The sequence below is a fragment of the Cimex lectularius genome, unplaced genomic scaffold, assembly GCF_000648675.2.
Source record: "Cimex lectularius strain Harlan isolate CLEC.00 unplaced genomic scaffold, Clec_2.1 scaffold77, whole genome shotgun sequence".
Classification (NCBI taxonomy): Eukaryota; Metazoa; Arthropoda; class Insecta; order Hemiptera; family Cimicidae; genus Cimex; species Cimex lectularius.
In genome coordinates, this window is record NW_019392836.1 from 635386 (window position 1) to 647992 (window position 12607).

Below are 12607 nucleotides of genomic sequence, written 5' to 3' on the forward strand. Positions count from 1 at the left end.
TTCAGCCCAATTTTAGCGGTAATGTGATTTTACGGAAAAAAATCCACCTTCAATATACAAAAACATAACTCTATTACAGTTTATACAAGACCAACAAAACGACTTTCTACCCAATTTTATGGTTATGACGAAAATTGTACCCCATAAAACTAAAACGTCCTTATTCAACATAAAAACTATCACTCTTGTTTCAGTGGGTTCGTAAAAAATAAAAAAATAGAAATTAAAAATAATATGTTATTCAATTATTTTATGACTAGTTATATACAATGTATTTTTATAGCAAGTAGAATTAAGTTGTAGCTATAGTATTAACTTATTATTATTAAATATTTTTTCTATGTTTACAAAGTGAATACTTTGAACGTTTTTACGATTATACCGGTCTCAAAAACAAAGTGACAAAGTCAGTTTTTTACGAGATCAGTTGAACCTCGGGACACAACTTAAGCCGGAAAGTTTGCCGTCCGCCTGTTTGTATATTCGCGGTCTTTTTTACGACCGGTGTAATCAGACAAGCTGCTTCACAGTTTTACTTCCCTTCTCTATAAAACTACGGTTTTGATGTCGCCGAGTGGAACTTTGACGGGGCGATGTCTCGTCCGGAGTTATTGCTTTTCGAAATGACAGGCATTCCGGCATGTAAAGAACATTCGGCCGATTGCAAGGACAAGATCCTTCAGCAAATACAATGCGCCATTGGTGAGAAAACATGAGAAAAAGAGCACGTCTGCGAAGCAAAGAAGCAGATATGGCCATATTCCGATCATTAATGAAACCCTCCCCATAGAATTTCCGTTCCACCCTAATCCTCTTAATGTCCGTTGCTAAATCAAATGACTTGTCCGTAATCTTGACGGGTCCCCTTGATGGTAATGGAGTACTCATTGGGCCGCACCTGTTCTCGCATTTAGGACACACCATATGGCCCTGACATTGGTGTTTAATTGGAAATAGACAGAGTCCTCTCCATCTCCCTGGGCGGGTCAACCCCCGGGGAGGTATGAATGGCACCCTGCCCCGTCATACAATATGCCGAGTATTTAGCGGAGCATTATGTAACCATTTGTAGAGCGAACTCATAAATACCAAAGCCTTATATTAAAAAGGGGTCGGTCGAGACGAGAAAAAAAAACATGGAATAACAATTAAGGTTTAATGATTGTCTCGTTGGACAAAAGAAAAATACCGTATATAACTCGAATGTAAAATCGTTTTCTGGACATCTTCTTGCTTGATCCTTGAAATACAAAATATCTTATGTAAACATTAATAAAAGTTTTTGGTAAAACTTGATCTCGACGAAACCCTATTACTGAGAACTGTTTTCGTATTGTCATAGAAGACCGAAAAAATTATAATAAACCAACTGGGTTTAAAAACTTCTAGAAAAAAGTAATTATCTCCTCAAAAAACTTCCACGTAGATAACTAGTGACAAGCAAGCTATCAATAATCAAAAATCGATTAGACCAAACATTCCACCCACCCGAATCGACAATGTGTGGTGATTAGTGACCGTTAATCGATAATTATTCAGAAATCGTGAGATGCGGTCTGGAGTGATGTAAGTTTCAGAAAAACATTTTCTTTATCGTGCCAACGTTTCGATCTTTATTGAGATCATCTGCAGGGCCTGGGATTTAACATTGTTTATATTGAACAAATACATGTTGAATTGTATAAATTCACTTTTTTCCACATTCAGTATTTGTTAAATGTAAACAATGTAAATCCCAGGCCCTGAAGATGATCTCAATAAAGATCGAAACGTTGGCACGATAAAGAAAATGTTTTTCTGAAACCTACATTACACCAGACTGCATCTCACGATTTCTGAATAAAGCTACTTACTTTCATTTGACAAGCATTTTTATTCATTCTACGCTTGATCAAAGTACAGAATCGAAGAAGCNGATCTCAATAAAGATCGAAACGTTGGCACGATAAAGAAAATGTTTTTCTGAAACCTACATCACACCAGACCGCATCTCACGATTTCTGAATAAGAATCAACAATATTTTTCACTATTTTTGGGCGAAGTTTAGGTTGAGTGTAGAAATTGTAGGAAATCAGCTCTGACTAGAATCCATTATATTTAGTGGTCTATTGACCAAATAACTTCTTTCAATTAATCTTTTTATGTAAGGTTTTGGTTGAAATTAAAAAGCTAATGCCAAGAGCGGGATTCGAACCCACGTCATTCGGCTAAATACGCCGCTGCACGAACCCTTGAGCTATTGTGACTTCGATCCACTCGGACACCAACTCCCCATCCCAACCTACAACCTTTCGAATTTTCCCTCCTTTTCCTGATTATACGACATTTGAAAAATGGCAAAAAGTAGGGAAAATGCAAAAGGTGGAGTTGAGATGGGAAGTTAGTGTCCGAGTGGATCGAAGTCACGATAGCTCAAGTGGTAGAACAGAGGCCTATTTAGCCGAAGGTTGTGGGTTCGAATCCCGCTCGTGGCACTAGCTCTGACTAGAATGTTGAGGATATTTGACTTTTGGGCTGATAAGAATGGCTTCCAGTCACAACCCGATGCCGTCTCTGACAGAAATTCTTTCACAACGCAAGGTCCTTTCTGAAGTACTAATCTCGTGAATCAAACCTTAGAAACAACAAAGTGTTAAAAATGATATTTGATTCAAATTTACAGGTAGCCGATGAGTCTGTAAATCTCAAAAATTAGCTAGATCCAATATTCCAACCACGAACGTCTAAAAAGTTCAAAAATGAACTTTTTTTTGAAAATCGGAGTTGATTGTTATGAGTAATATTTGCCTTTTGGGCTGACACTGGCTTCCTAGTCGCAAGTCAATGACATCCCGACGATCACCTCTGACGTCCGTCGGAAAGCCGACATATTGGGATTAAGGTTTGTCTTCATTGTCGATTGAGGGATTTGAGTCGAGCCAGCAGATTGTTCGAGTCGGGGAGCGGGACTATTGTACCTCCTCAGCCGGATTAGTGAGTATAATGAAAGTTGATGCTTTCAAAGGGAGCCGGGATGATGACCGGAGTCAGCTAACATGTGCTCGGGACAGATGCGCCCTTATCAGGGCCCGAAGGAGGAAGGGTGTCACAAGTGCCCAATATGCACCGTCGCAACCGGGGGGACATATGCCATCCAACCGCACACACGCCACCATCAACCTGACCTTGTCCTTTTTTCGAGGCACAATAGACTTAGGTGTCACCCTCGGTCCTCTTCCGCTATGGGCAAGGGTGAATCTTCAATCTGTTTATTTCAATTAACCATACAACAATAAAAAATCGTCTTACAATATTTATTAACTGTTACCTAAAGTAAACAAGGCAATAATAAAATAGTATAAATCTTTCGCTCTTGAAAAAAGGTATACATTGGAAAAACTGAACAGTTTTTGATTAAAAGAGTTAACCAACACAAAATATATCTAAAAAATAAAAGCAAAAAACTGCATTAAAACAACATGCAACATAAACTGAACATAAAATTAATTTCGATGATGTTAAGATTCTAGGTAAAGAAAAGAATGATGCTAAGCTAATAGAACTAGAAAATATCTATATAAATTTAGAAGACAATAATAGAAACATACAACAAGACAAAAATTAAATTTGTAAACAATCCATTATATTTGGTGGTCCGAGTGACCAAATAACTTCTTTTAATTAATTAATCTTTATTTAAGGTATCTTTGAAATGAAAAAGTTAGTGTCGGAGCGAGATTCGAACCCACGACCGGTTAGAGCAGCGGCGTATTGAGCCGAAGGTCCGTGGGTTCGAATCCCGCTTGTGACACTAACTTTTTAATTTCAACCAATACCAATTGTAAACAATATAAAAATATTTTAGAAAATGTATAAAAATCGACAATAAAGCAATTTTAAAATAGATAAATTAAATGTGAAAAAAATAATAGTCTTATATAAAAATAATAATAATTTACTTAATAATGTAACGTCATTGGTTAAAAAAATTAGTAAATGTGAAAATATAAAAGTAATTAATGTAAAATTTGGCATAATAAAAGAACAAGTACATTAAGAGTACACCACTTGGAATTGAAAGAATACGTCATAACTCAAATAATAAGGATAACCACTACAATGGTAAACACATAAGACCCTTCGATTTTATGCGGTTCTAAACTTGAAACCAGGTTTTAAGCATTTTAACCATTAAAATATGTTTTGTTTAAAATGATATGGAAAAAATTGTTGGTGATATGTAACTTCTAAATGTTTATCATGTAGACTGAAGAGGGGAGGCTGGTGCCCCCGAAATCGATATCGATATCGATATAATAAAAGGGTATGTTGAAATGGTTGTCAGTTCCTGAAAAAACACCTGAAAAGAACTTAAAACAAGCGAACAACCAAGAAGAAAGAAGAGAATCATAAATATAAAATAGTATAAACGTTCGTCATGCATTTATGACCAACATACCCACTCAACACTTTTCATTTCAAAATTATATATTTTCAACAGTTCCGCATTGACATCGATCAATTCTCAGGTAATCCATACTTTAAAAATATTATTTAAAAACAATAACCTTCGTATAACACTATACTAGTAAAGAATAATTACATTCAGGGCAAATTTTTTCGACGATTTCCTAGCACCACAGCTCAATTTTAATTTTTCGTAAAAAGTGCAACAATTAACATGTTCCCGAATTCTTCCATTTACTGATGAATAACCAAAGCTAGGAAAACATTTTAAAAAGCCTTCTTATTTCGCCCAAAATTTTCTTAAAAATGAAACCTGTGCAGTTTCTATGACTTAAAAGGCTGAGAAAATATGCGTTTCCAAAGTTGGGCATTTTTTCGTGCAAAAACCAGGTGGTCTGTTCTTTTTCTTTTTTGTTTTCCTTGATCTGCAGTACCAGTGGTATATAGCGACATGGAAAAATGTAATGATGAAATAATACCCGGCCTCATTTATGAGTTAAAACGTATCCTTACTCATTCCTACTATCTTATCCTGAAATCCTTCCTCTTGGATCGATGGCTTAAAGTGAGAATCGGCACCGATTTTTCACCTATCCCGTCAATCAAAGCTGACGTTCCACAAGGAATCATCCTAGGCCCAATCCTTTACACCATCTACACTGCTGACATACCCACACATCCAAACCCACACCTCACAACCTACGCGGACGACACCGCAATCTTATCAACACACTCCAATCCTATCCTAGCAACCCAACAACAGCTGAACCTAATTACCGACTGGTGCAATCTGTGGTGGATCAGGTTAAACGAACAAAAAAGCGTTATGTTTACGCTCAAACGTCAAACCTGTCCACCAGTACACATTTACAACAGGATAATACCACCATCGAACCAAGTACTCTACCTTTGGCTTTACTTACATAGTAGACTTACATGGAACCCACATACAAGATTAAAACGGCAAGATCTCAACAAAAAATATGGGCTACTTAGACACCTACTTGGTCTAAAATCAACACGCCGAGAATTTGCCGGCTTCGCTCCTTGGAGACGGGCGGGGTTACTTAATAAATTAACAATAATAACTTAATATTAAATTTTAAAAAAAATGGGCGCCACGTTGTTTATATACACGGAAACAGCGAACCGTAAAGAAAAAAAAAGAAAATAAAATAAGACAAAGAAAATTCAATAACAGTAAAATTAACAAAAAAAAGAGAACACAATATTTACACAAGGAAACAAAAAAACACATTTATTCCAACGGAAACTAAAATATTAAACATAGATTAATCTTAATTCTCTACGGGTAACATTTTAACAAACTTACACACTAAATGAACCTAAATTATCATAAAATCTAAATAAACATTCCTTAAAAACTAAACTTTTCTGGGAACCAGTGTCCAGATATGCTTCTTTTCCAGGCGATTGAAAATCCCCGCTTCTAGGAACGTGGAGCACCTTCTCTGAAGTTGAGTGGGTCCGCGATCGCCTTCGTTGATCAAGGAATTGATGATTTTCTTTGCTTCGGCCAGGCCGTAGGGATATCCATCTCGACGCACACTGTCCTTTCTTTTTATTCACTCCTCTCCTCTCTCATAAGCCTATCCTAGGCTGTCTTAATTTTGATTAACCCACCGCCAATTTTAGTTTAGGTGGCAGTACAATTCAGGAGGCATCCCTGGCCAAACAACAACAATACACTCATACTATGTTACGAACGTTACAACTAAGCATACATAACAAACTAACCGCTTACAAATCACTCATCAGACCTATTTGGACCTACGGAGTCGAGCTATGGGACTCGGCCAAATCCGTCCAATATCCAACGAATTCAATCTTTCAATGTAAAGTTCTTCGCCGTATCCTCAATGCTCCTTTCTATGTCATGTAATCAAACGATCCATAAAGATCTTAAAATCCCGTTCGTGAAAGATCTTATCCGAATACGCTTCTTCACTTTCCACTCTAAATTATCCCTCCAACCTAACCCACTAGCCTTAACTCTTTCCTCAACGTTTCACCCTTCCATTCCTGAGGGCCAAAACGACGATGGCCTCGTGACCTTCTATCTAACCCACCCAATTATAAAAGAGAGTTCCAGCACTGGTTGGTTTCTCTTCCCACTGTCTCCTGGTCTGACAGGTCTCTCAGATTTGTTTATAACTAAACTATTTGCTCAATGTATATTCTGTATAGATAGCAATAAATAAAATAAAATGCTTTTGAAAAAAAAGTTTTGGCAACAAATATTGATTTTTATAGAAAAAATGCTTTTTAAATGTATTGATACTGTGTTTTGATAGTCTGCCTGAATATTCGATATTCTATGTACATGAAAAACGATCGATTTTTGTTTAAACGATTTGATAATAGTTTCTTTCACATGTAGATTATAAATTGTCAACAAATGTGGTAAAATTATTGATTGTCAAAAATGAAATACAAATTTTTTGACTCCAATGAATCGATAGTTTTTAACATAGAATCGATTTAGATGTATCGGTATATTATTTCGAATATGTGAGGATGTACACTTTTGTATAAAACTTTATCATTGAAACATTGACATATTTCTTTGTGACACATTACATCGATATTTTTTGATATAATAAATCAACACCGAGAAATGTTTACCAGATAAATCAATTCAAATGATCGATAATGCAATTAATAATTTGGATGCCAACAATCAATTCTGTTGCACTTGCCCAACAGTTGGCCAAAGTACTAGTGTTTTTCTTTGGCAATGGTTACAATTAAATTAGAAAATTAATTAACTGTTGGATTAGTTTTTCGCGTTGAAGTAATAATCATACTAAAGATTTTTTTATTAAAAGGAAACACGAAAGTTTTATCCTGATGTAAATTTGACTTGACTTTTATTCAGTTTTTAGTATAAACTGTGAATTTTTATGTTAATATTCAACGAATTTGCAGTCAGGACGTCCACCAGTGGAGAAAGTTGAAGCATGCTGACAACCTCCTATGCTCTAGGAGAATGAAGTAAACCCATTCCAACCGTTAAGTTCTCCGAAGCGATCGGAGAAAAAGCAATTATTTCTTCGTGTAACGAGGGAGTAGGAAAAATTTGTCCAAGGTGGAAGCTTGATTGTCGTCCTTTTCCCTTGGGGAAGGGTTGAAGGAAGAAGACGCAATCAATCCTGGCCGTTTGATGGAACCCGCTCTTGGGACCATCTAGGTTTCAATCAGCCGGCTACATCTGAGACTCCAAGGCATCTGCGACACCCTCCGCGCATGGATCATCAGTCAAGAACGTGGACAACGACAAATTAAACCGCTTCTATCCAATCTCAACTTGGCTTTCCACGGTGAGAGACCTGTTGCCCGGGAAATCAAAACGCCCTTCTTTTCCACTTTGACAAAAAGTTTTGCAGATTGGATTCGGTTTTTATTTATTTTTATTTTTTATTTAATTTGGTTTGTTTTTATTTTAAGCTTTTAATACTGCTATTCTAGGAAGAAAATGTATATTTTGATCATTATTGATCTTCTCCGCCTGTTGGTTGGTCGGAAGCGTTTTGGCATGTCGCCATCTTTAACTTTCCGTCTTTCTGGTAACACACTAAAGTTCAGAGAATAGGTAGACTAAGATTATCACACATTAAATAAAAGTCTTTTTATGTAAGGTTTTGGTTGAAATGAAAAAGTTAGTGCCACGAGTGGGATTCGAACCCACGACCTTCGGCTAAACACTCCGCTGCTCTACCACTTGAGCTATCGTGACTTCGATCCACTCGGACATCCCCCTCCATCTCAACCTCCAACCTTTTCAATTTTCCCTTTTTTTGCCGTTTTTCCATTTTGGTGAACGAGTGGATCGAAGTCACGATAGCTCAAGTGGTAGAGCAGCGGCGTATTTAGCCGATGGTCGTGGGTTCGAATCCCGATCGTGGCATTAACTTTTTCGTTTCAACCAAAACCTTACACAAAGATTAATTAATTGAAAAATTTCGTCAAACGTTCACCGCGCTTGTATTAATCATGTTGATCATATTTCAACTATTCTAATTGCTGGAAATGGCTCATTTGATATTTAATACCGAGCCCTTTAATTAACCTCCATTTAACCTTAACCAGACACTTTGAATGAACTAAGCCAAGTTTGAAATTCATGTTTACTATTTCCTAAGATCCAAGCCTGCTTAGTTATGTTTGTTTATGGCGGCTTATCTCAGAGAGCGTCTGGCAATGGAACAATCTATGGAATCCTTGTGTACGGAGCAATCTTGATGAGGGGGGAGTATGCCAGCACTCGAAAAGTTACGACCGGAAAGAGGTTAGCGAACAAAAGAAAAGATTAATTAATTGAAAGAAGTAATTTGGTCAATAGACCACTAAATATAATGGATTAAATAAAAGGTTCAACACCCCACAAACCAAAGGACGAGTCGGAACAGAATAGGGAAGAAATTATGGCTAAATCATCAGCAAAGGTTGTAAGGACATCGTGGGTATAAACGGAGTAGAGGGAAGGACCAATGATATTTCCTTGTGACACATCGGAAAAATGGAATGGTCTTAGCAAATTTGCATTAGTTGTTGAAATGATACGATTTGATGAAATGAAATACAGTTCTGTCAATACACATTTTATAAAAGGCTTGCTTGATTTCAAGGAATATTCTAGCGTTCTTTAAGGTCAGAAGGTTACCATCCATCGCTAATCATCCTTAATGAAAATCTATCGATTTTTAAATAAAAATAGGAAAAGTGGTTGATTTATTTCTTTTTCTTTTGACAGGTTATAGCTCATAAAGCTATAAAGCAGAATTGGAGCGAGTGAGACGGGAAAAATACTGGAGAAGACGCTTTTAAATCTGAACGGTAATTAGGTGAGCCGGTTGCTAGTTGAATAATGCCCTGGCCGACTGAGAAAACACCGCGGGCACAATCTGTGTTTCCGGCTCATTAACTTTCATTATAGAGAAAGAGGAGAAGCGCCTCTAAGAACACGCTGCTAACTGCTAAAGCAGCCCCCAACTGATAACACTCTCACACACTGTCTAATTAACCGGGGGCTCGTATTTCATTAGTACCGTTCTCTTGTTTCCCGGTCTTATCGGCGGCCAGCTCTGGCATAACCAAGTAAACTTAAATACAATAGCTGATTATTTGGAAATTTATTAAGCATCTCACCCTCCGCCATTTTAAATAGGCGGAGGAGATTATCTAAACTCAACCCTTATGAAATTCTCTTTTTGTTTAATCTCTTTTAAATCTCGATCATTCTTTAGCCTATCCGAATCTACAATTACTTTTTTTTTCAATATAAAATAAGGCACAAGACGTACAGTTAACTTAAAAGCATAGCATCCAAACCTATCAACTCAATAAGCTTTAAAAATATTCAAAAGTTAGAAAACAGACGGTGACGGTAGTGCCGAAAAGTGCCTCAGGGGTGTAATAGTGCCATTTTGTTAACCTAGTAGCTTTGTAACTCTTACAGACTTACGTACCAACCTCTGTTAGTGGCGATTCAAAAATTCAATTATTTACAGCTGCTGTTTGATAGTTCCGAAGTATACCGGAAAAACAACTGCACCAATGATACCAACGTATGTGTGGTGTTTAGTGACCGTTAGTCAATGATTATTCGGAGATCGTGAGATGCGGTCTGGTGTGACATATTGTTGCTGAAAAACATTTTCTTTATCGTGCCAACGTTTCGATCTTTATTGAGATCATCTTCAGAGCTCAAAGTGTTTGTTTTCTGCGTAATTGTGTCATTCTTGTGTGCCATGTTGAGACTGCCAGTGTGTGGGCAAAAGAAACATTTTAAACACAGAAATCAACACGAGCATTAAAAACATTAAGACATTCACACAAAAATTACACTAATTAAAACTCAGTGCCGCCAACATAATGCCTAAAGAAATTTTAAAATTTTTGTTCAGATCATCGTCAGGGCTCAAAGTGTTTGTTTTCCGTGTAGATGTGTCATTCTTGTCTGTTGTGTTGAGAGTGCCAATTAATGACATATGTACACGGAAAACAAATCTTTGAGCCCTGAAGATGATCTCAATAAAGATCGAAACGTTGGCACGATAAAGAAAATGTTTTTCTAAAACCTACTTCACACCAGACCGCATCACACGATCTACAAAAATGATACCAACATTTCGACTCACCAGTCTATACTATCAACAACGTAATTTACGATCAACAAAATAATTAAGACTGAGTACTAAAATACCTTTTGTATCAAAACGGGGATTAAAATAAATTTAGGTCAAATTTTAGACTAGAAAGACTTTTCTTTTATTTGTAAACTTCAATTTTTTAAATCGATAAGCAAACCTCTCTGTCTAGATCTTCAGGGTATCACATTTTTTAGTTACTCCAAAAACCTCAAGTCTTTGTCGTAGAATCACACTTTTTAATGCTGCTTTCTTTTCTCTACTTTCTGTGGTACCTTTTTTCGTTTTGATTGGGGAAGAGTAAGTATTAGTAACGTATAGCTTACGACTTTAAAATGATCCCTTGTCTTCATCCCTACCCATGAGGCCGTAACTGATGGAAATTATTGAAAAATTAACAGCAGTTTGTAAGTTTTATCTTTATAATTAGGCGAAATGTTTTGGACAAGACTGTTGACAGAACATTGGACGCATAGTACAAAATTATTTTAAGGGAAGAAACATGACCAACCGCTCCCTTTGAGCAGAGACTTCGTGCAGAGGCTCTTCTCCTCTCCTTTCAGCCAGGGTATCGTAATGGTGACTATGCTGTCTTTTTCGTCCCAGACTGCAAAAAGCGGCTGTATAGGAAATGGAAACATAATCGATCTTTTAACTTCCTCTTTGCTACACTGTGTCACGTCTTTCTCCCTCATCACCCGGCTCCGGCTCGTGTAAAAGTCTATGTTCTTCGTGCCCAATCGGAGCCAAATCTTGTCTAGATGGTCAGTCGGAATGTTCATGACAATCTTGTTAAAAAAAAAATGAATTAATCAATCGATCCGAGGTTTTAATCTTTCTGCTACTTACTTTAAGAACGTCCTTTTCGTAGATGGCTATAGTGTCTATCTGCCCTCCAAGGATGCTGAAGCCTTGCCATAGTGTTATTTTGTTATTCGCTTGAGGTGTTGAGCGTTGGATGAAGAATTCGTTGAAATGGTCGAAACAGTTCATAGTTTTCCCTTGTGCTGGAAATACAACGTGAAGTTCATATTGAATTATTCAACCGTTTTCGAAGGGCGACCTACCGTGTGTGTCTTGTTCTGGCACCTAGTTTACATCGCGGTAACTTTTTTATCAGCTGATTGATTTCAAACATTTTTTTTAAATCCTCCAATCCTATTAAACTGACCGCTGTTTGAGACTGAGACGCAACAAAGAATTCTCAGATATCTGACTCATCAAGGGAGCATTTTTGATCCCGTACGGTATACCATTTACACTGCTGACTCTACTGTAAATTCCATCATCATCCTTCTCTGTATTCTAACCGGAATGTACAAGCTACCTCCAACATATAAGAACACCTTGACTTTATCAAAGGCTAGAGGAAAAGTAGAGGATCAGACTGTATAAGGAAAAATCTAAACATCTGTATAAGGAAAAATCTAAACATCTGTATAAGGAAAAATCTAAACATTGAAAAAACAGACTTCGCCACCACTGTATATGGAGCTACTTCCACTCAAATCAGCTACTTAAGAATACACCTAGACAGCATAGTGACGTAGAATCCCCACAACAGGCTTTTTTCCCTTCCGGTAACCCTGTAAGAAGGGCGTTTATTGCCATGTATATTCCCGTTTCCTAAGATTCCAGGAGTTTAACATTTGCATTTTATTTTATTTTGTTTTACATTATTCATTTCAGTTTAATTTATTGTAAAGTTTTGTAAAAGGTGACCATTTATCTCCGCTGAAGGGGTAAAACGATCTGCACGGCGGCCTTTTACCATTACGGTAAGGTCGTCCGCATGCCTAGACACTAGAATCCTGCTTGTTCCAGAATTTGTAGTTCTTAGAAAGAACTCCTCCTTGTAGGCATCCTCTGGTAATTTTAGCTCCGTTGGTTCTGTCCCCAAGATGGATATAATTATCGTATTCCTTAGGCCCACTCATTGATTGACCTATTCCGAAAACCCTCTGTTGTTAACTGCTTTAAAAAAAAGGCT

The 12607-nt window shown here is 37.0% G+C and overlaps 1 protein-coding gene and 1 non-coding gene across 2 annotated transcripts; both read right to left on the minus strand.

Moving 5' to 3' along the window:
* Positions 1–8131: 8131 nt before the first annotated feature.
* On the minus strand, positions 8132–8204 carry Trnan-guu. Its single transcript has one exon. It is a non-coding gene; the product is annotated as a tRNA-Asn (tRNA).
* A 2821-nt stretch (positions 8205–11025) lies between these two features.
* Positions 11026–12048, minus strand: LOC106669525. Its single transcript, XM_014399054.1, has 3 exons — positions 11685–12048; positions 11467–11624; positions 11026–11405 (listed from the first exon to the last, which is right to left on the minus strand). Exons 2-3 carry the CDS (start codon positions 11608–11610, stop codon positions 11106–11108), a joined length of 444 nt encoding a protein of 147 aa, XP_014254540.1. The 5' UTR covers positions 11611–11624; positions 11685–12048; the 3' UTR covers positions 11026–11105.
* Positions 12049–12607: the final 559 nt, after the last annotated feature.